Source organism: Paroedura picta, chromosome 10 (genome assembly GCF_049243985.1).
Source record: "Paroedura picta isolate Pp20150507F chromosome 10, Ppicta_v3.0, whole genome shotgun sequence".
Lineage (NCBI taxonomy): Eukaryota > Metazoa > Chordata > Lepidosauria > Squamata > Gekkonidae > Paroedura > Paroedura picta.
In genome coordinates, this window is record NC_135378.1 from 81,454,067 (window position 1) to 81,477,368 (window position 23,302).

Consider the following 23,302-nt stretch of genomic DNA (forward strand, 5'->3'; position numbering starts at 1 on the left):
TAGGAGTTGTCAATGAAGTATTTGATTAAATCTACATTCGATTAAATCTGGTTTGCTGTCGTTTTTCTGTATTGTATCGGTGTGTCCTTTTAATGAGGTTTTTAATGGTTTTTTTTTTTAATGAGGACTTTGTGACCCGCCACGAGCCATTGTATGGGAGTGGCAGGATATAAATCACATAAATAAATAATATAAATAAGAATAAAACAGTGATTTTGAAGACAGGTGATGGTGGGGAACGTACCTTGTTTTCACTGAATGACAAGAAGCCAAGTGGACCGGTTAGAAGAGGGATTTCTTCTAGTGTAAGAAAGGGGAATGCATCTCCTCAAACGGCACACTTTCTAGAGTTTTTTTTATAGTGCTGGAGTTCTAAAGTGTTTTTGTAAAAGTGTCGCTTGGCCAACTGGGCGTCCATCAAATAATCAACAGTCCATCAAAAGATTAACCGGCTTAATTTATACACAGTGTAATTCTAAACAATGTTACACCCTTCCAAATCCATGGTTCCGCCCCTGGGAGTCGGTGTAAAATGCCCTGCTTAACAAGAAATAATTCCCCTTCAAATTTGCCAAGACTTGCAAATTCCCTTCTCTTGCATAAACATCCTAATGGCTTATTCTCCCGATTTACGAGCTCCTTCATCTCCTGTAAGCCAAATAGCCAAAGGCAAAATGACAATTTGGCAATACGATCTGAAACTTGCTTATTCTGCTTAGGGTACGGGGTAGTGTTTGGGGGAGGAGCCACAGAATTCCAAATAACTTTTGAGTGCATCGTTTCAATTGTAAATGGGAAGGGCAGAAGTTAATGTGATGCATTGTCTTTCCACACCTTGGCTTTGATCTAGAAATCAGACCAGAAGTGCATTAAAGTCAGTATTGCCTTCTCAAACAGGTAGCTGCTCTCCAGGGTCTCATTTCACCTACTGTGGAGGTGTCAGACATATGGCCCAGGGGCAACTGGTGTGAGGGAGGGAAGGCAGGAGACTGCTGGATGTGTGCAGTTGAAGCTGTCAAGAAAGGAAATGCCTGGGGTATGAAACACCTTAGGGAAGCCCTGTTCTTGCATACGATAAAATACATTTATTGGGGTTTTTGTGGACCCCCCAAGGTATATCAATTGCTTTCACTCCTAGGGATCAACTGCTTTTGTTCATATTTTGAATTGTTGTTGTTGTTAGGTGCGAAGTCGTGTCCGACCCATCGCGACCCCATGGACACCTATACGTTGTAACGCCATGGAATGCCAATAAAGGTAATGAATTGAATTGAATATTTTGAATAATTCAATTCAATTCATTACCTTTATTGGCATTCCATAGTGTTACAACGTATAGGTGGGAACAAGTCAAACATCTGGAGATATATATGAACAACAACAAAACAATTGCAATAAAAATATGCTAAAGAAAGCTTAGAACTTCCACCAAAGATTTTACAACTATGGATGTGATTTCAAGTGAATAATCACGTAGTATTGGAATGTGTATGTATCCAACCAAGGCCCCTCCCTTTCCCACCTTCTCCAGGCTCATCATTGGACTTTTTTTGGGGTGGGGGAGTCAACATGAACATATATGGTAATCACCCGATAAATGTTTAACAAATTTAAATATATATATAAAAATTAATTAACTCCCACCTATTTGGGAAACCCTTCCAGGGCTGTCAAGAAACCCCAGGGTTTCTCAAAACTCTGATTGAGAAAGCCTGGATAAGATAATACTAACTGGAGCTCATTCTGCACTCATAGGATAATGCTCTTTCAATGTGCTTTTGCAGCTGGATTTTCCTGTGCAGACCAGGAAAATCAACTTCCAAAGTGCATACGAAGTGTATTATCTTACATGTGCAGAATGGGCCTAGGTTAGACCAAGGTTCCGAGTCGGAATAATACACTTTCCACCCACTTCAGTGACCGTTTGCAAGTGGATTTTGGCGTTTCACACATTAAAATCCAGATGCAAAGTGCCCTGAAACTGGATTGAAAACGCATAAGTATTTAGTGGGTGTGAAAGCGAGGCCTGCGGGGCGATGGGAGGTGGGGACCGTCCTAACGAGGTTCAAAGGCTGGCTGATGCTTATACGAACGATCAAATTGCAAACAAAACAAAACAAACAGAAAAAAAAGGAGAAATGCAATCTAAAGGACTATTGACTGAAGATCAGTCACCCTTGCATTTGAAGGAAAGGGATTTGCGGTTTTTGCATGCTCCAGTGGTTTTAGATATAACACGCCGCAGGTGGGCCTATGTAGTTTCTAAAAATGATCGTCCCGTGTGCAGAACTGCTGGGCTTCCTAGAGATACATATCATTTTTCCTAAGGAATTATTACAATCAAATGTGGCATATGGGGTTAGCTGCCCCCTTCCCCAATCTCCCTAGAGATTGAAGAAAACCCACATAGGTTTCCCAAAGGTTGCTGAGAAGTGAGAGCAAGGCATACCTAAATACTCATGCTGTTCTTACATCTCTTATATATTATTCTGTGTGGTTTAAGTGGGGGTTTCAGTAGGGTTATTGTTGAGGGACTTTTTATATTGTAACCTGCCATGAGTTGGGACGCCAAGAGAGCAGGTAGGAAATATTAATCATGATGATGATTATGATGATGATGCATTTATGGCCATTGACCAAGTAGTAATATCAGTGCTTTCTCAGCCTCGCCCACCTCACAGGGTGTCTGTTGTGGGAGAGGAAAGGGAAGGTAACTGTAAGCCACTTTGAGACTCCTTCAGGTAGAGAAAAGCGGCATCTAAGAACCAACTCTTCTTTTCTTCTTCTTCAGTAATCTCAGGGCTTTCTCAGCCTCACCTCCCTCGCAGGGTGTCTGTTGTGGGGAGAGGAAAGGGAAGGCGACTGTAAGCCACTTTGAGACTCCTTCAGGTAGAGAAAAGCAGCATATAAGAACCAACTCTTCTTTTCTTCAGTAATCTCAGGGCTCTCTCAGCCTCACCTCCCTCGCAGGGTGTCTGTTGTGGGGAGAGGAAAGGGAAGGCGACTGTAAGCCACTTTGAGACTCCTTCGGGTAGAGAAAAGCAGCATATAAGAACCAACTCTTCTTTTCTTCAGTAATCTCAGGGCTCTCTCAGCCTCACCTCCCTCACAGGGTGTCTGTTGTGGGGAGAGGAAAGGGAAGGTGATTGGAAGCCGCTTTGAGACTCCTTCAGGTAGAGAAAAGTGGCATCTAAGAACCAACTCTTCATCTTCCAGGAAAATATCCTGATACAGAATGGTACTGTCTAGGCCAATCTCAGAAGCTAAGCAGGGTCAGTACTTGCATGGGAGACCACCAAGGAAGGCTCTGCGGGGGAAAGAAATGCCAAACTGCCTCTGCTCCTCACTTGCTTTGAAACCCCTTCACTGGGGTCACCCAAAGTTGGTTGCGACTTGATGGCACATAAGTATGTATGAAAACATCCCAGTGGTGGATAGCAAGATGAAACGCCTTGGGGGCATGGGGTGGGAACAGAGAGAAGCAAGCAATGGAAAATCCCATGGCCAGGAGCAAGCAGAAGGTTTTTCCAGCCTCCCCAAAATAGAGAAATTTGGGGAAGGGTTGCCAACCCTGTTAAGAAATCCCTGGAGATTTGGGGCAAAGCTAGGAAGGACAGAGTCTGAGGAGGGAAGGAACTCAGCAGGAATATGATCTCACCCAGCCCAACCTCTGGAACTGTCCTTTCCTTCAGGAAGCTAAGCAGGGGTTGCCTGGTCAGTACGGGGATGGGAGACCACCAACAAAGTCCAGTCACTATTAGCCAGAGGCAGGCAATGGCAGACCACCTTATAGAATCATAGAATCATAGAGTTGGAAGGGGCCATAAAGGCCATCTAGTCCAACCCCCTGCTCAACGCAGGATCAGCCCAGAGCATCCTAAAGCATCCAAGAAAAGTGTGTATCCAACCTTTGCTTGAAGACTGCCAGTGAGGGGGAGCTCACCACCTCCTTAGGCAGCCTATTCCACTGCTGAACATCTCTCTGAACCTTGGAACATCTCTCAGTAGGATAACGCAGCCTCATCAGGAATAGTTAGACTGCTGCCTCCCCTGCAGCCCAGATTCCTCATTGACCCCCCCCCCGGATCCCTCCACCGCCGCCGGGGGACGTACCACCAACTTTGGGAACCCCTAATCTAAATGCACAGCAAACTGAAGCTGAACAGAACAACAACTGGCTTTCAACAACTCACATCTGGCCATAAACTCCTAAGGTTCCCAGACGGCAGGAAATAACTATCTCCCCACCCCTGCCATTTGAGTTTCACCTGATGCCATGCCACATAATCCATCTTTCTGTGTTTACATTAGTAAAGGAGAATTGTGCTTTCTGTGGGCGGCACGGTGGAGCTTGGAATTCACTCCCACTCAGACGTTCTTTTGTCGTAAGGCTACTTCCTGTTTGCAAACTCATTTCCAAGCAATGGTATGAGCCCCAAACACAGTGCAGACAGAGCGGCGAGACAAGCATTTACAAGGGCCGCTGCAGACAAGCACAAATGTTTAAAAATCTCACACACATGCAATGTGAAAAACTTTTTTTCTTGGAATATCACGCCCCCTCCAAACACAAACACACCGAGGGTTGTCAGCTCTGGGTCGAGGGAGGGGCCTCGGGGGGGGAGGGGACCTCAGTAGGGGACAACGCTGTAGGCTCCGCCCTCCAAGGCAGCCATTTCCCTATAGTCTACAGCAGGGGTAGTCAAACTGCGGCCCTCCAGATGTCCATGGACTACAATTCCCAGGAGCCCCCTGCCAGCGAATGCCAGAGGATGACGTTCTAAGCCAACTTGGGTCCCCACTGGAGAAAAACAGGCATATAAACATCCTAATAAAATCATCTAGGGCCAGGCAGGTGTAAAATCCAGCTCTTTATTTGTGCCAATATCAATATGTTCCCCAACGGTGCTTAGGTTCCAAGATCTGAAGAGATAAGGCTAACCTGGGACAGGTCAGGGCTTCCCTAACACAGGATTTACGTATTAAGTAGTTTGATTTGCATAAGGGGATACGTTACTCCTGCGGTATAAAACAACGTCTTTGTTATGCATTAAAGGTAAAAGTAAAGGTATCCCCTGTGCAAGCACCGGGTCATGTATGACCCTTGGGGTAACATTACCGTTTACCCCCCCGGGTACTCATTTTACCGACCTCGGAAGGACGGAAGGCTGAGTCAACCTTGAGCCGGCTGCTGGGATTGAACTCCCAACCTCATGGGCAGAGCTTTCAGACTGCATGTCTGCTGCCTTATCACTCTGCGCCACAAGAGGCTCTGTTATGTACTACAAAAGGAAATTTAACCATGCCGGGGATCGGAAGAACTGCTTGAGAGAAGGTTCAGAAGAAGGCCTGCTAGCTGTTCTGCTTTGGACAGCCCCGTTCCCCCTCCGACGATGCAGTATCGCAGCCACATTTTGTAGCCCCTCTCGGTCTCCAGCGGTGGATGCTCCGTGGGGTGGCAGGGGAGCAGTCTCAGACTGCATAATTCTTGGCATCCCAGCTGCATAATTCTTGGCATCCCAACTCTTGATCTTTATTCAATAGCACGGGAGTCTCTTCAAGCATTACAACGGCAGATTTAAACATTGCTGAGAATGGTTCAGCTGATTACCTTAATTGCGCATGTGGACATTGCTTTATCACACACACAAACACACACACAGAGAACTTTTCAAAGCAAGCAGCAATATTTTAAGAAACACCTCTGCATCGGCAAACATGTCACATCATTATCAGGAACAAAAAGTCACGGGCGTTTCTGTCACCCGCATGGGGAAATGCTCCGTTTGGCTCTCTCCCTCCCCCGTCATTCCTTCACTCTGTCAACATGAAACAGCACAACTGCTTTGAAAGATTAAAGGGGGGAAAAATCACAAAGGGTAGCTCCCGGAGCGTGCCAGAGAGGAAAACTCTACCCGTGCATCCTCAGGGATCGGCCAGCACCTGCCAACGCACCGACGGTGCAGTCCTGAGAAGAGTTACACCCTTCTAAATCCGCTGAAGTCAATGGGCTTACAAGGGTGCAACTCCGTGAGGGATTAGGCATGGGAAAAGAAACTGTGTGGGCGTACAGTCAGGAGAACACGCACTGCAAGGATCGGAACAGGATATCCTGCAGTGCACAGAGGTGAAATCGGGGATTCCTTTTGTTTACCTTCCGCTTGCAGAGCTTATCTGCAGATGCTGTCAAAAGGCCCAGGCTCTCTTCCTTCGTCTCTCTTCTTCTCTGCGAATGGCAGAACAATCCTCAACTGAGTTAACACCCTCCCAAGTTCACCTGAAATCCTTGGGCTTTGGAAGGGGTTAACTGCTTAGAACTGAACCTGTGAGACGCCTTCCGATGCTCTCTTAACGCGGAACGGGAAAATGTTTAGGAAAGACAGGAAAATGTGTTTTTGGAGACTTCAGGAAGCCCATTGTGCCGAGATAAGGGCATGACCCGAGCTTTTGGAGCAATTTATTATTTATTAGATATATTGATCGCTGCTCTTGGCCCAGCCGGCTTGCGGTGGTTCACAACAAGATAATAAAAACACAATAAAAACACAAACGCTATCAGCAAATAACTGACCCTGCCAGTAACTGCATTCAGCTCCACCAATTAACCTGGCTCCACACCTCAAGGTAGGTGTAGATGTTTAATTGGGGAGGGGGGGAGGATGTTTAAAGATTAAAACATTTCCACTGCAATTTCCACTGCAGAAAAGGCAGAGTGCTGCATGGTTTAAAAAGCCGACTGCCTCTTTAGCATATGGGAATGAAAACCTGGGCTGCAATAGCAGTGACGTTTCTACTGTACAGAGCCAGCTTGGCATAGTAAGAGTGAAGGATAAGGATCTGGGAGACCCAAGTTCAAATCCCCATCCTGCCACAGTAGCTTTCTGGGTGACCATGGGTCATCAGTACATGGTCAGACTAACCTACCTCATAGGGCTGTTGGGAGGATAAAGTAGAATAAAAAAACCCAGGCCCTCTAGCTCAACCGACTACCCAATGCAGGACGAGGCTAAAGCATCTATGATATCTATACCGCCGCTGCTTGAAGACCGCCAGCGAGGAGAGGAGAAGGATGTAAATTCTTTTGAGTTTAAGGCATGGTGAAAACAAAGCCATTAACTTCAAAATTATTTATTTATTTTTGGACTTGTATACCACCGCTCTCAAAGAGACCCGCAGCGGTTTACAATAAAACAATAAAACAGTGCAACACCTTTAATTCCTTTAACACATTAAAACATTAAAAAATGGCAGTACATCAATAGTTTTGCTAACTGAGGAAGATTTTTGGGCACACTAAGGCCAAAACTAAGTGCCTCCTACCTGAACCCCTCTAGAATGGCAAATCTTCCCATCTCTTCTGCCCAGGTCCACCAGATTCCGATGCCCAAATCCTTTCCCCACAGGAGGAAAAAGGAGAAGAGGATAAAGGGGGAGAGAAAAGAATCAAGCCGCACCTTCCTTTTCTCCGCTCAGCTCGCCTCCTTTTGGGAGTGCCCGTCACCTGGGCTTCTATCTCTCCCTCCCCATCTGCAGCTCCACCGAGGCAGCCCCACAGGACCATCTTCAATATCCTGAAAATTCCTGCTTTGCTCAGGGCACCTCGTCGGTGTCCACCTCCTTCCCCTCCCTGGTGTGGGGCTGGAAGGGGCGGAGTGGCCAGGACGTAGAGGAAGTACCATCATTACCTTGATACCATCTCATCTTTGCTGAGAATCATTTCCTCCTCCGGACGACATGGGAGGTGAGGGAGAAGCTAGTAATTTAGCAGACCAAGAGGAAACTGGCCAGGCACCTAGCAAAGTTGTCTCCTCTTTTCCTGGGCGGGGAACACTCCTTCGGGTTGCCAGTCTCCTGGAACTACAACTGGAGAAAAGGGCTCCTCTGGAGGGAGGGCTCTATAGCTATCTCCAGCTGAGGCTCCTCCCCTTCCCAAATCTCCCCTTCCCCCAAATTCTGCCTCCCAAACCTCCAGGAATCTCCCAGCATTAGGGGTGCCATCGTGCAGGTGGTAAAATAATAAACTACTGTGCTAGAGAGGCCTGTATAATCAATCCATACTCATTCAACTTTTTTTTTTTTTTTTTACAAAAATATTATATTCAGAATATTGAGGATTTTTGGTCACAAAGTACCTAAATTGCTTATAAATGAGGTCTTGTCTTAAATGTCACACACAAAGGTGTGGTAACAGTTTCGTCGGACTTCTGCTTCTTCAGTGGCCTCAAGAAACCCAAGAGGGATAATGTCTGAAAGGACCTCACATCTACAATGTCCTAGAACAGATGTCCCCAGCCTTTTTCAGGCCGGGGACCGGGGCGGGGGGAGAGAGAGGCCCGGGATCCGAGGGGGGGAGAGGGAGAGAAAGGCGTGCCCACTGGCATGCCAGTACCTGCGCATCCCTCCCCCCCCCCCGCCGCGGCCCAGTACCGAAGGCTTCACGACCCGGTACCGAGCTGTGACCCGGGGGTTGGGGAACACTGTCTAGACTTCTTCGAATAGCACCCCCTTACAACAGCCACCCCCACAAAAACATCTCAGTCTGGAAACAGACCTACTGCTAAGGAGCATGCTAGAAATAATAGCTATAATTGATGCTGCTGCTAATGATAGATGCTGATTTTAAGTGGCCTTAAAATGCTACTAATTGTTTTTGACTTATATGAGGTTGTGCACTGCCCTGAGCTGGCTTGCTAGGAGGGCGGTATATACACTGAACAAATAAATATAATCATAATAATATTCAAATCGTTTGTAACTCAGAAGATCATCTCTCCTCCTAGATGCTTAGGAGTGACTCCAGATCATTCCTAAGTTGTCTGGGACATACCAGGCTTGACTACTAGCGCCCTGCCTGTCCTTTGAACACCTGTCCACGGTGATCTATGCGACGGTCACCTCCAGAATAGATTTCTATAACTCGCTCTATGCGGGCCTGCCCTTGGCCTTGATCCAGAAATTGCAACTGGTGCAAAATACAGCTGCTAGGGTCCTTACCCAGCTTGCTGGGGGGTAAACGGTAACGACTGGGGAAGGCACTGGCAAACCACCCCGTATTGAGTCTGCCAGGAAAACGCTGGAGGGCATCACCCCAAGGGTCAGACATGACCTGGTGCTTTGCACAGGGGATACCTTTACCTTTACCTTTAGGGTCCTCACCGGAACACCTCGGATGGCCCACATCCAGCTTCTGCTGAGGAAGCTGCATAGGTTGCTGGTTGCAGCCCGGATACGGTTTGAAGTTTTGGTTTTGACCTTCAAGGCCCTTTGCGGTCTGGGACCCACACATTTGTCCACGTTCCTTGTCATCCCACCTCTATGGCCCCAATTACATTTACTATGTTGCGTCTCTCAGACGTCTTGGGATTTTGTCTGTGTCGAATGCTGCACAGGGGCAGTGCAGCAGGCAATCACCAAAGCGCCTCATGAATGCAGCTCAAATAGCCTGGCATCGTTTTGCTTAATCTATCTCGTGCAACGCAGACAAGGCAGAAGCAGGGGGCTCGGTAGAAAAGTTCCCTTCCTCACCTGTTCTTCAGCCGGAGCTTGAACCCACCAGGCCATGCGGTCTTGACGTATTGCAGGTCAGACCCGAGACAATCTGAGCTGAGGGAACGGGAAGCTGTGGTGCCAACGTGTCCGTCCGCTGCGAAAGTATCTCTGTGAAAAGGAATAAAGCAGCCGTGAGCATTTTTAATGGCACACCCTATGTTAATGGCGCATCCTATTTTTAACGGCACACCCTATTTACCTATTTGCTTCATCTATAGCAGTGGGAGAGCCTCTTGTGGCGCAGAGTGGTAAGGCAGCAGACATGCGGTCTGAAAGCTCTGCCCATGAGGCTGGGGGTTCGATCCCAGCAGCCGGCTCAAGGTTCACTCAGCCTTCCATCCTTCCGAGGTCGGTGAAATGAGCACCCAGCTTGCTGGGGGGTAAACGGTAATGACAGGGGAAGGCACTGGCAAACCACCCCGTATTGAGTCTGCCATGAAAACGCTGGAGGGCGTCACCCCAAGGGTCAGACATGACTCGGTGCTTGCACAGGGGATACCTTTACCTTATAGCAGGGGTTCTCAACCTGGGGGTCAGGACCTGTTTGGGGGTCAAACGACCCTTTCACAGGGGTCACGGCAGGGTTTCTTGAAGCCTGGAAAATGTTTCAGGGGGTTCTCAATGATGAAAAAGTTGAGAAAATCTTACAGGCAGGGGTTGACCAAAGAACTACTGTGTCTGTGGTTATGTTTCTGTTCCCTGCAATGAAAGCACAGGCCTGGTGGGCAATGGGCTCAGCTTAGCTATATTAAGAGGAACGCTGTAGGTTGAGATTTTATGAAGATAATAATCAACTTTATAATAAATGTTTATATTGGTTTTTTCCTGCTTCTGAACTGCCTGCCAACTGTAATAAAGATTGACTGACTAGATAAAACTTTCCTTTATTTTTAAGTTACAGATTCATGGTCACAAACTATGTTAAACAAGACACGCACAATGATACAGAAAAGAACTGGGGTTTTTTTGTACCCCACTTCTTATTACCCAAAGGAGTCTCAAAGCAGCGCACAATCGCCTACCCTTCCTTTCCCCACAAGAGACACCCTGTGAGGTAGATGAGGCTGAGAGAGATCTGAGAGAACTGTGACTAGCCCAAGGTCACCCAGCTGGCCGCATGTGGATGAAGAGTAAGGAATCAAACCCGGTTCTCCAGATATGAGACTGCCGCTCATAGAATCATAGAGTTGGAAGGGGCCATACAGGCCATCTAGTCCAACCCCAGCGAATGCTGGCAGGGGCTCATGGGAATTGTAATCCATGGACATCTGGAAGGCCGCAGTTTGACTACCCCTGCTCTAGAGCTATGAATTAGAACTGTTCCTTGGACTACTAAAAACGAATTTCTCCGTTTCTGTTGTACGGCTGAGCCGTTGTTCGGAAAACAAAAGGCTCTTTCTTTCCTTTGCCGCGGCCTCAATATCGGTATGAACGTAAAATGAAACTCTCGTGCGCCTTTGTTCTTCGCTCACCCAAGAATACATATTCCGACACCCTTTCCCACTGTTCTTGAAGGATCTGTTCCTTCAGGATGCACAATACCTATTTTGTACTGTAAGCATCTCTCGGCTGCTGTATCTTTGGATCTCCAGCACCGAGACTTTCTCACCAACATACATGTTTGGCGGCGACGATATCTATGCACAGGCCACTGCAAATGCCTGCTTCACCAAGTGAACGGCATCCTTACAGTTCTGTTCGTCATTAAGGAAAACGGAAGAAGACCGGAGAATTTCAAAGCTGCATGAAGAGGCCAAGGAGGGAGAGAACGTCTCAGCAAACATTTTAGGAGTATTGATTTGTTCCACCCAAAGGAGTGTCAAAGCGGCTTACAATCGCCTTCCCTTCCTCTCCCCACATCGGAAACCCTGCGAGGTAGGCAGGATGGAGAGAGGTCAGAGAGAACTGGGTTCCAAGGTTACCCAGCTGGCTTCATGTGGAGGAAGAGGGGAGACTCAAACCCAGTTCTCCAGATTAGAGTCCCCCGTGCTTAACAACTATGCCGTGCTGGTTCACGGAGCCTTTGAACGCCGCTGCAGCAACCAAGCGAGAACAATCCGGAAGAATTATGTTTGGTATCACACGTAGGAGGCCCGTGTTATGTAAAGTGAGCAGTGTAAATATTGATATATTAATATTTACAACTTATTATTTCAGTTTCGCCCTCCGAATCTTTGCACGCAGGAATTTGACTCAACTGTTAGCGTATAGAACGTTCAGTCCCCTCCCTGTTTCTGGCTTCCGAGATCTTGTCATTTCTGGATGGACTCCACAGTGGACAACGATAGGGTTGCCATCCTCCAGGCTTAACCTGGAGACCTCCCACTATTACAATTCCCTTTCAACTCTATAATTCTGTGAACATTTAAATGCCTTGAACTAACATCTATTAACATAAATGAGTTAAATTATAGTATTTATTTATTTATTAGATTTGTATACCACCCTCACATATGGCTCAGGAAGGCCACCCTTGGCCATATTAAACTGCCACCTTAAAAATCTTCCAAAGATTTTATGAGCAGAGAGGCCAGCATTTTCTCAGCTATAGGCCTGGCGGAATAGCATTGATTTGCTAGCTCTCCGGAACTGTTGAAGGTCCAGGAGGGCCCTGATCTTGCAAGGGAGACTTCCACCAGATTGGGTCCAGGACTGAAAAGGCTCTGGCCGTGGTTGAGGCCAGTTTTACTTCTTTGAGGTCAGAGATCTGAAATAGGGTTGTGCACTTTGGCGTCCGAAGGGGCCGTTCCAAGCCGAAGCAGCCAGCAAGGCGCTGGCTGCTTCGGCCTGGAACGGCCCCTTCGGACGCCAAAGTGCACAACCCTAATCTGAAATAGTAAATAAATAACTCATTCAAGCCAAAAGGAAAAGTCTGAGGGAACTGTCCTTAAGGCACTGTGGTCCAGCCAGCACTGGCGATCTTGTGAGAATTCCTCAGACCGCTTTCTGGAATCCGGCAAAAAAAAACTACAATGCATGTTTTTCATGGAAGATTATTCCAAACAGCCTGAGTTCCCATCACTGGAACGCGGCAAAGTGGAGGGAAAAGACCAAATATAAATCTGTGCGAGGGAAACATTCTGTCCCTCCAGTTCCTGTGAATCCCGGAGAAGAAAAGGGCACTCTCGGCTGAGTCCGGATGCAATTGTTCTCCCTCGTGGGCTTAGGGCTCCAACCGCATGCCAGCTTGCAGGGCTTTGGGATATTTCAGATAGCTGGGATTCCATTGTGGTGAGAGAAAGAAAGAGAAGCCTATTTTGTGGGCATCGAAGCCCCTCCTCTCCACGCTCAGCCTTCCCCATGTGCCGGGCGAGAATTTTAAGCCTCTGCATTGCAGCTGAGACATAACCAGCTGCAAGGTTTCTCCCCGAAGAGAGAACGGAATTTCAGGGCCTGAAAAGCATTCACACAAGCCTGTTTTGGCCTGTCCCCCCTGCCCTCCAAGTCCGCCTTCATAGAATCGTAGAGGTAGACGGGCCATACAGACAATCCAGTCCAACCCCCTGCCCAATATAGGATCAGCCTAAGGATCCAGGATGAGCCTCTTGTGGCGCAGAGTGGTAAGGCAGCAGACATGCAGTCTGAAAGCTCTGCCCATGAGGCTGGGAGTTCGATCCCAGCAGCGGGCTCAAGGTTGACTCAGCCTGCCAGCCTCCTGAGGTCGGTAAAATGAGTACCCAGCTTGCTGGGGGGCAAATGGTAATGACTGGGAAAGGCACTGGCAAACCACCCCATACTGAGTCTGCCATGAAAACGCTAGAGGGCGTCACCCCGAGGGTCAGACATGACCCGGTGCTTGCACAGGAGATACCTTACCTTAAGGATCCAGGAAAAGGATCTGTCCAGCAGCTGCTTATAGAATCATAGAATCCTAGAGTGGGAAGGGGCCATACAGGCCTTCTAGTCCCATCCCCTGCTCAAGGCGGGATCAGCCTCAAGCATCCAGGATAAGTATCTGTACAGCCGCTGTTTGAAGACTCTTCTAAACCGTGGCTGTTTTCTCTATGCCCATCAGCACAGGCAGGAAAGCGCTTTTACATCCAGGTTCTTCGAACCTGCAATCCAGCTTGGCTGGCCAACTTCCGGGTGATGTATGGAGATCTCTTGGGATTAAAACTTATCTCCAGGTAATTGCGAGCAGCTCCCCTGGAGAGAATGTAGCGACCCCGTCGGGTTTTCAAGGCAATTCAGAGCTGGTTTTTCCATCGCCCGCTCCTGCATAGCAACCCTGGACCACTCTCCTACCCCAGTATAACCAGGGCTGGCTCTGCTTAGCATCTGAGATCTGAGGAGGTCGGGCTAGCCTCAGCCATCCAGGTGAGGGTTACACTGCTTAGTCCCTAGAAATGAGACTCAGCTAGAAGGGGGGCGTTGCTCTGATTCATTATAAGGGTGCTTCATGTGATTTTTCAACAACCCAGGGCTCTATGCCTTATCCTGCAACATCTCCCCTCGTCCCTGCAAAAGCACAACAGGAAAGCCATTGCTTCGCCTGGACCAAGGTTCCATCTCTGGCTGGTGAGAAAAGAGCAAAGCATCCCAGTAAAATAAAGCCCTTATCTTTGTCCCAGTTGATAATTGAGCCAGATCTTGGGCAACATTTAGGACTGCTGATGCTCTTGATAAGAATAACTAGAAAGAAGAAATATTTGGGGGGGGGGGGTGTTGTACATCACTTTTTACTACCCGGAAGAATCTCAAAGTGGCTTACAGTCGCCTTTCCTTCCTCTCCGCACAACAGACATCCTGTAAGGTAGGTGAGGCTGAGAGAGCTCTGAGAGAACTGTGACTGCCCCAAGGTCACCCAGCTGGCTGGCTGCGGAGGAGGAGTGGGGAATCAAACCTGGTTCTCCACATTAGAGGCCACTGCTCTTTACCAGTACATCAAGCACAGCTCTAAGAAAGCAGGCCTAGTTTCAATTGTCCCAGTACACCTTATTTAAAAGTTTTTGTCCTCTGCTTGCTTTACAAGAGGCACTTTGAGACACATGGGGCCTGCTGCGTGACCTTCAGCTAATCACAGTTCTCTCAGAGCTCTCTCAGCCCCACCTACCCCACAGGGGAGAGGTAGGGAAAGGTTGTGGGGAGAGGAAGGGAATGGTGTTTGCAAGCTACATTGAGACTCCTTCAAAATCAGGGTCAAAAAAACAGCTCTTCTTGTTCTTCCGTTGGGCCTGTTCAAGAGAATTCTCAGCGGTCTTGGCTCAAAGATGCAAGTATTTTCCCCCCGTCTGTCCATGAAGGGTCAAAACGTGCTTTTATTAATTAAAATACATAAAAACGAAAAGGAGCTTCTTGCGATCGCAAATTTTGCACCAGATTCCAAGCATGCATGGCAGGGAGCCAAATCCCCACAGCTCTATCCATAGCTGCTTTTGCAAGTGTTCACCCCTGAAAAGAAGGTGACTCGCATTTTGTCCTTCCTTTTAACACATACATAAAGACTTGCGGGAATTATTTCGGTCAGAGCTCTGTCCTACTGACCCATCTCTGCCACCCTCCCCCCGTTGCTGGCAACAGCATCTGAAACCCCCCCCCTCCGGAAAAAAAGATCACTGCTAGCAGTTCACTGTTATTTATACCGACTGTTCCCATTGTGCCTGTGGAATGTCCTGCCACACACATTCACCCCTTGCGATACCAAGCCCATTGGGAGGATATATCCTTACATTTAACTGTATGGGGTGCAAGAGAGAGAGAGAGAGAGAGAATTATCCTGAATCCTACTTGAAACAACTGAATTTTAACACATGGCCAGCTTGGTGTAGTGGTCTGGAGTGCAGACTTCTAATCTTCAGAGCTGGGTTTGATTCCTCGCTCCTCCACATGCAACCAGCTAGGTGACCTTGGGCTCACGACAGTGCTGATAAAGCTGTTCTGACCAAGAAGGAATATCAGGGCTCTCTCAGCCTCACCTCCCTCACAGGGTGTCTGTTGTGGGGAGAGGAAAGGGAAGGCGACTGGAAGCTACTTTGAGACTCTGGACTGATCTGAGATGAGTCCACAGTTCTGTCGCAAGAAAAATAGAGCACTATGCTTAAAAACAAAGCCCAGCTGCCATGCTTTCCCAATTTGCCTCTCACTACTTTTCATTTGTTCGATTTCATATCCACGTAAGAAGTATTTCGACCAGATTGCGATTACATTACAGCCGGCGTTCTTGCAGAGGAGCAGAGCTGTGATGTAATGGGTCAGCTCAGGAGGTGACCTCAACGAAGGATAATTTCCCCCCCTCCGGTTCTTCAGCTGCAGCCCCACGTCTTTCTGCTGTTCTACTAAGAATCTCTGTTGCTAAACGCAAGCATTATCGCATTTTGTAATCTGCTTACCGATTGACTGCACAGCTCTGTTTTACGAGGAACCTTTGTGGCAAGATTCAAACATCATGATCACGCAGGCGTTACTGTATTGTCACTGACTGGTTAGTTCTATGGTAGAAGAAGTGTTGGTGTTTGCCCTGCTTTTCACTGCCTGAAGGAATCTCAAAGCGGCTTACAATCGCCTTCCCTTCCTCTCCCCACAACAGACACCCTGTGAGGGAGGTGAGGCCGAGAGAGCCCAGAGATTATTGAAGAAGAAGAATGGTTCTTATATGCCGCTTTTTTCTACCCGAAGGAATCTCAAAGCGGCTTACAGTCACCTTCCCTTTCCGAGAGAGCTCTGACAGAACTGCTCTGTGAGAACTGCACAATCAGGCCAACCTGTAGCTCTCCGGATGTCTATGGACTACAATTCCCATAAACCCCTGCCATTGACAGGAGAGCCAAAGTTTGGCCACCCCTGGACTAGACCCAGATGACCCCTGAGGCTGCTTCTGTGAATGCAGGCAGATGGTGAGTGGGTGGGCAGAAGGGAATGTGTCCATGCTTGGCTCTGTGGCCCTTTCTTGCATGCCCAGGGAAATGCCAATCGCCACTTTGGGGTCAGGAGGCGAATTTCCTCCAGGCCAGACTGGCCATAGATTCTGGTTTTACTGGAGGGGGGGATATCATCTGGCCATGGAATTGGGGCCACTGTGGGTGGGCACAAAGTCACTGCGGGTGGGCAGGTCACTGTGCAGGGGGTTGGACTACATGACCCTGGAGGTCCCTTCCAACTGCATGATTTTATGATTTCTTCCAGCTCTGTGTTTTATGTTTCTGGATTGATGGACTGGCTGGCTTTTACTGCTCCTGCCTCACCACCCAGGTGGGATGTGGGCTTTAAGCAGGTGTTATGGATTTATTTATTTAAGCAGGTACTTATATGTATTTGCATTATTTCTTTATATCCCCAGGTAGCCCTTGCTACTTTTCTCAGTGTCTGATTGGAGTTTAAAGGCAGACTAGAGGAGAAAGATTTTTTAAAAACAAACAAATATCTGGGAATCCAGAAAACTCCTAAATTTACCACCTCCTTTCCCAGCCATGGTGCCAACAGATTATTTTAAGCTTATTCCCTTGCCATGGCAGAGCTTACATATCCCCCCCCCCCCAAATGTTGGCTCAGTTTCAGATATCAGTGTCTCCATCGTATGAAAACCGAAGCGCCTACAGTCTCTGCGGGAAGCTTATACCATCTCGAAAATGCTCACAAGAATAGATCTTGACCATATCAGGAATGCATTAAGCAAGGAGGTTGGTCTTGACTCCCCGCCTCCTCCTCTGGGGAAATGTAATGCAAAGGTGGGAGGAAAGGGAAATGTATCCAGCAAAGAAAAATTCGATCTGGGAAACCTTAGCTGAGAACAGCGGGTAATAAATCAAAATATAATAATAATAATTACTATAATTATAATAGCAATAGCAAAAGTAACGATGGTGATGAAGATCATAGTAATAACTAGGGGGCCAAGCCCGTTGCATTCAGGAATACAATGGGCGCTAGATTAGGGGGGTGGAGTAGAAGAACTCTGCAGACGGCCTTCTCCTTCCCCCCAGGACCTGGAAAGGCTGCAGGCAGCTGTTAGGGAACTCACCAGCAGGGGCAGCTCTCACACAGCAGGGATCTGCAGCCTCCAAGCCTCGGAGGGAAGTGGAAGGATAAGGGGTTGGTCAGGGATGGAGGGGCGAAAGCTGATTGGCTGGCTGCTGGACAGACAGGCAAGCCGGTTGGGGGAGGAGGCACTCAGGAGCAGGATAGCCACCCTAATTGGGTGTTAAGCGCTGAGTGACACTTAAGCCATGAGACACGCTCCTCCTCCAAGCCCTTACCAGAAATATATTATTATGTGGAACAGATAATAGTAGTAATAGCGATATTAATAACAGTAATAATGATAATTGGGGGGATGGAGTATACAGTGAGGAGGGAATGTAAATTGCTGGAGGGAACAGCAGGCCAAGGAAATAAGAACAATGATTAGTAAGAAAATGAGCGTGTAATTCCCATTAAGATAGACTCAGGTGATCTGAGGCGACAGAATAAAGTTTGAACCCAGGGGCACCTCTAATAACAACCATCACCATAGTATTTATTTTTGTATCCTGCCCTTCCTAAGAGCTCAGGGCGGGTACCAGCACATATTAAAACAATCCATTTCTTGACCATCTGCTGGAAAATTTAGGCCAAATAAACATGTGAGGGGGGAAAGTAAATATTAGTCTAAAAACAGTAACCAGCCAGCTACAAAAAACAAACATCACAAGCCTCGCAGAAGGGAAATGCCTATTAAGCAGCATGCCTAAATGAGGAGATGAGGTCTAAATAATGTGCTGATTATATCTGCAGAAGAACTGAAGTGGGTTCATCCACCTCTGGATTTATATCAGCCCCATTTCAGTAAAACCAGGGGTGGTGGTGGAATTCCAGTTCTTTCTTGAGGAGGCAAAGGTTTCTTTTATTATTGGCAGTGAGGCCAGCTCTTTTTGATTTTCTATCTGGTCTCAGCTGTAGGCCTGGTGGAACTGCACTATCTTGCAGGGACCCTGGGCTTGTCTCTCCTTCCGCAGAGTATTCCACCAGGCCAGGGCCAAGGACGAAAAGGACCCGGCCGTGTTCGAGGTCAGTCTCACCTCTTTTGGGACGGGGATACTAAGCAGGGTATGGTCAGATGACCTCAACGCTCTTTCGACCAACATAGTTTGATTCTGGCTATAAGCTTTCATGCGCATGCACTCTTATTACGCATGCACGCAGAGGCTTATACCCAGAATTAAATTTTATTGGTCTTAAAAAGTGCTGCTGGACCCAAACTTTGTTCTAAACACATTATGTTAAGCCCCTTTGAGATATAATGTGTACCGTTTGGGGGCTTATCGGAGTGGGTTCCCTTGTGACTACCTGTAGCAAAAGTGCTTAGAAAACATATAGGAATCTATTTTGGCACTTGTAAAGGAACAAATAAATGCCACATCTGAGATTTCACTAGTCTACCTCCTGCAGTTTCCCAAACTTTTCTATATATCGATAAGGACTAGAAACTTGCCTCTGGAGACAAAATTTCTTAAAAGCCCCCAAGCTTCTCAGATGCAGAACTCACAGCTAAGAGCCCATACTGGAGCGTGTACAAGACCTAGAGCCGTACCCAAATCTTCCCGATTTCTTCTGGAGGCAGGAAAGGAACAGGCTTGTTTGGCTAGTATTCCCCATGCAGCGTTTGTCTTTCTAATAACTATCCAAGCAAGAATGACAACATTCACCTTTCGGAGCACTAAGAATGGACATTGTGATCATTCGTGGGAAGCAAAGAGGGGGGGGAAGATGAGCATGGGTCTGTCTCACCTTGTCAACGCACGCCGAATGCTTTCATATTTGCAGGCGCGGTCCTGTGGTTTAACATGGGATTCCGCTGGGGCTGACCTGACCCCAATTCCTCACCTGCAGATGCACAAGGGGCTTCCTCTGGGGTAGCTGCCCATGCCGGAAGAGCACCGGACTGCAGAAAGAGGACCCAGCAGGAAATGAAATCTTTGTTAATTGAAGGAGGACCGCTTGTGGGAGGAGATGGGGGTCCTTGCTAATTTGGCACTGGCCCGAGAATGAGATCTTCGAGAAAATGAACTCTCTGTTTTTTTGCGGGAGACCTAATAATCCTCCCTCTGCTCTGGAGGATTAACGGGTACTTAAAGAGACGCTCACATGCACATTTTTAGCTTGTGCCAAGCGTGTTTTGTGTCCCCGGGAGCTGGGCTTCACTTGGCTCTTTAGTCTGGGAGAATAGGCATTCCAGTGCATTTAAATGCAGCCTTAGACTTCCCAACCCAACCTTTTCACCCTTTTGCAGTCTCCTTAATTGCTGAGGACGCCTGTGTGTTTGGGTGGGGAGGGGCTGCAGTGGAGACCCAACATTTCCTTGCAGCATTTTCTCCTTTTTTTTGCTATTGCTACCCTAGAATCATAGAGTTGGAAGGGACCTCCTGGGTCATCTAGTCCAAGGTCTAATTTTAACACAGACACTGGTACCAGAACTTGCAATAAACCCAGGTGCCTACTGTGCTGCCCCATACACCCAAACAACACAAGCACTGGACTCAACAACATCAACTCTAACATCTCAGGCTTATTCATATGATCTTCTCAAATTGTATATGCCATTATATGCCAACATTGCCCTTCCATAGGGTGAACCGGTCAAACCCTCTGCCAAAGGATAAATGGACCCAAATTGGACATCAAGAATCCTGTAGGAGAACACCTTTCAGGACATTCAATGGGAGACCTCAGAGTGGCTGTTCTACTACAAAGGCACTTCGGGAGGAAAGCTATGGCAAATCTAGACAGCATCCTAAAAAGCAGAGACATCACCTGCCAGCTAAAGTGCGTCTAGTCAAGGCTATGGTATTCCCAGTTGCAATGTATGGTTGTGAAAGTTGGACCATAAGGAAGGCCGAGCGTAAAGAATTGAGGCTTTTGAACTCTGGTGCTGGAGAAGACTCTTGCGAGTCCCTTGGACTGCAAGGCGAACAGACCGGTCAGTCCCAGAGGAGATCAGCCCTGACTGCTCTTTAGAAGGCCAGATCCTGAAAATGAAACTCAAATACTTTGGCCCCATCATGAGAAGGAAGGACTCCCTGAAGAAGAGCCTAATGCTGGGAGCGATCGAGGGCAAAAGAAGAAGGGGACGACAGAGAATGAGGTGGCTGGATGGAGTCACTGAAGCAGTCAGTGCAAACTTGAAGGGACTCCGGGGAATGGTAGAGGATAGGAAGGCCTGGAGGATCATTGTCCGTGGGGTCGCGAATGGTTCGGACACGACTTCGCAACTAATAACAACAACAATATTCTTGAAATCACTTATTCTGCCAAAGGTATAACCGGAATTGGTATATTTATAGTGCAGTTAATACTATTCGACCGTGTGTGTTTTGAAAAAGGCAACTGGGAAGATAATGAGCCTCTTGTGGCGCAGAGTGCTAAGGCAGCCGTCTGAAAGCTTTGCCCATGAGGCTGGGAGTTCAATTCCAGCAGCCGGCTCAAGGTTGACTCAGCCTTCCATCCTTCCGAGGTCGGTAAAATGAGTACCCAGCTTGCTGGGGGGTAAACGGTCATGACTGGGGAAGGCACTGGCAAACCACCCCGTATTGAGTCTGCCATGAAAACGCTAGAGGGCGTCACCCCAAGGGTCAGACATGACTCGGTGCTTGCACAGGGGATACCTTTACCTTTACCTTTAACTGGGAAGATATCAGATGGTGCATCTTATTTCCACTTTCTCAGGCTGTGGGGCAAATACGGGTGGGGTGAACAGAAGAGGGCAAAAAAGAATGAGATAATTACAGAAGGGACACACCGCACTGAAAGCGGGGCGCCTAATGAAGGGGATGCAGAGAAGGACATGATTCTTCACCCAATGAGCAGCGTAATGACGTAGTGCTTAAGAGCCGCGGATCGTTACCTGGGGAGACCCAGGCTCAAATCCCTCCTTGGGCTACGGAAGCTCAGTGGGTGGCCTTGGGACAGTCACGCTTTCTCGGCCTGACCTACCTCAAAGGCCTGTTGTGAGGATAAACAAAGGAAAGAAGAAATATACAAACACAGCTGTGGGATCTGCCCTGAGGGTGGCTAGCACAGACGGCTTTAGAAGGGGCTTAGCCAGACCCATACAAGACAAGTCCATCAACACCAACAAGCTATGGGGAATAAAGAGAGCGTCTTGGTACAGAGCAGCTGTGGCCAAACTGTGGCTCTCCAGATGTCCATGGACTACAATTCCCATCAGCCCCTGCTGCCAACAAAGTTTAATCCTGCCCAGGAATGCTTATACCCAGAATAAGGCCGTGTTGGTCTCCGAGGTGCCACCGGACTCAAGCTTTGGTCTGAAAAGCGATTTCGGAAAGTACAAGGGTTGAAGTCCACCAAACCAGCCAGAAACGCCATGTGCTTGAGCCTTTTTGAAGCTATCGCAGCGGAAAGAAAGCCTCCCTATTTTCATGTACTGAACCCTCGCGTCGACCCACATATCTTCTGTGCAGGGCTGGCTTTGACCCGGCCCAGCCCCTTCCTTAAGCCACTGCCCCTCAGCTGTTTTTAACCCCTGCATCATCTCTGATTGCTGTAAAATGGCAGGTGATGAGTGGTTTATTGATGCAGGGACAGAAAGGGGGGGGGGGGAAGAGGAGCGAGGAAAGCGACTTATCAGCTCCCTGGAGTGAAATAGCCTAACGGGTCTCCTCCCACACAGGCTCACGCATCAGCTAATCCTCTGGATGGGAGGTGGACCACAGTCCCACTTGTTTAATCCCACCCGCCCACGTACTCCAAGGGCAAAGCCAGGAAGGACTCCTTCTGTCCCAACTCAGTGACAGCTAAGGCTTGCTGAGACTTCACATATTTGTGGTTGTTGTTGACACAAAGCCAGCTTGGAAAAAAAAAGTGTGAATTCTGCTGTATTGCCCGGGGCCTTGTAATCCTCAGCCTTTCCGAAATCTTCCCCTAATTGCCAAACATGCGTCCCACCCGCCTCCGTATCATGCTACTGTCACAGGATCCTCTCTTTAAGAACATAGTCTTAACTTAAGTAGAACATAGTCTGGGGAATAGAAGAGGGACGAAAAGAGAAGGACCTTAACAGCTGAAGCGTTTAAAAAAAAATTTGTCCATGATCTACAAATCTGCAACTTTCGTATAGGAAGCCTCAGAGAGTTTTAAGGCAGTTTAATTGCAATGCGTATCATGCAGTGCAGGGGTGGCCACACTGTGGGTCTCGGGATGTTTGTGGACTACAATTCCCATGAGCTCCTGCTGGCAGGGGCTCATGGGAACTCTAGCCCACGGACTGCTGGAGAGTCACAGTTTGGCCACCCTGATATAAGCTTTTGTGTGCATGCACACTGCATCTGATGTAGCATGCATGCTCACGAAAGCTTAAACTTTGATTAAAATTTCACTGGTCTTTAAGAAAGAAGAGTTGGTTTTATGTCCCACTTTTCACTACCTAAAGGTGTCTCGAAGCGGCTTCCAACCACCTTCCCATCCTCTCCCCACAAGAGGCATCCTGTGAGGTAGGTGGGACCATCCTCTCCCCACAAGAGGCATCCTGTGAGGTAGGTGGGACTGAGAGTTCTGAAAAAACTGCTCTGTGAGAACAAATCTAACAGGACTGTAACTAGCCCAAGGTCACCCAGCTGGCTGCATGTGGAAGAGTGGCGAATGCCAGTTTTAAATGCCGCTTTAACGGCATCTCATACTGGTGATATTTTTGCAGGTTACAGCAACCTCCTTCCCCCCCAAATTCTTTTGTCCTCATTTTTAATAGGTTCTCCCATTCAAATGGAATGTTTTCCAATTGCCAAAGAAGAAATGGAAACATTAGCATCTAGTAAGCTGGCAGAGT

General features: G+C 47.8%; 1 protein-coding gene across 5 annotated transcripts in view; it reads right to left on the bottom strand.

The window, feature by feature from the left end:
* Positions 1-23,302, bottom strand: part of SHROOM3 (shroom family member 3) — a 174,853-nt gene that overhangs the window by 37,136 nt on the left and 114,415 nt on the right. For 4 of the 5 annotated variants that reach the window (XM_077301117.1, XM_077301119.1, XM_077301120.1 and 1 more), the window contains one exon: positions 9,526-9,657. In XM_077301117.1, the coding sequence (XP_077157232.1) occupies positions 9,526-9,657 (132 nt within the window). Of the gene's footprint in view, positions 1-6,154; positions 6,223-9,525; positions 9,658-23,302 lie in introns of those variants that run through there. The other variant, XM_077301121.1, reaches the window with a different exon arrangement.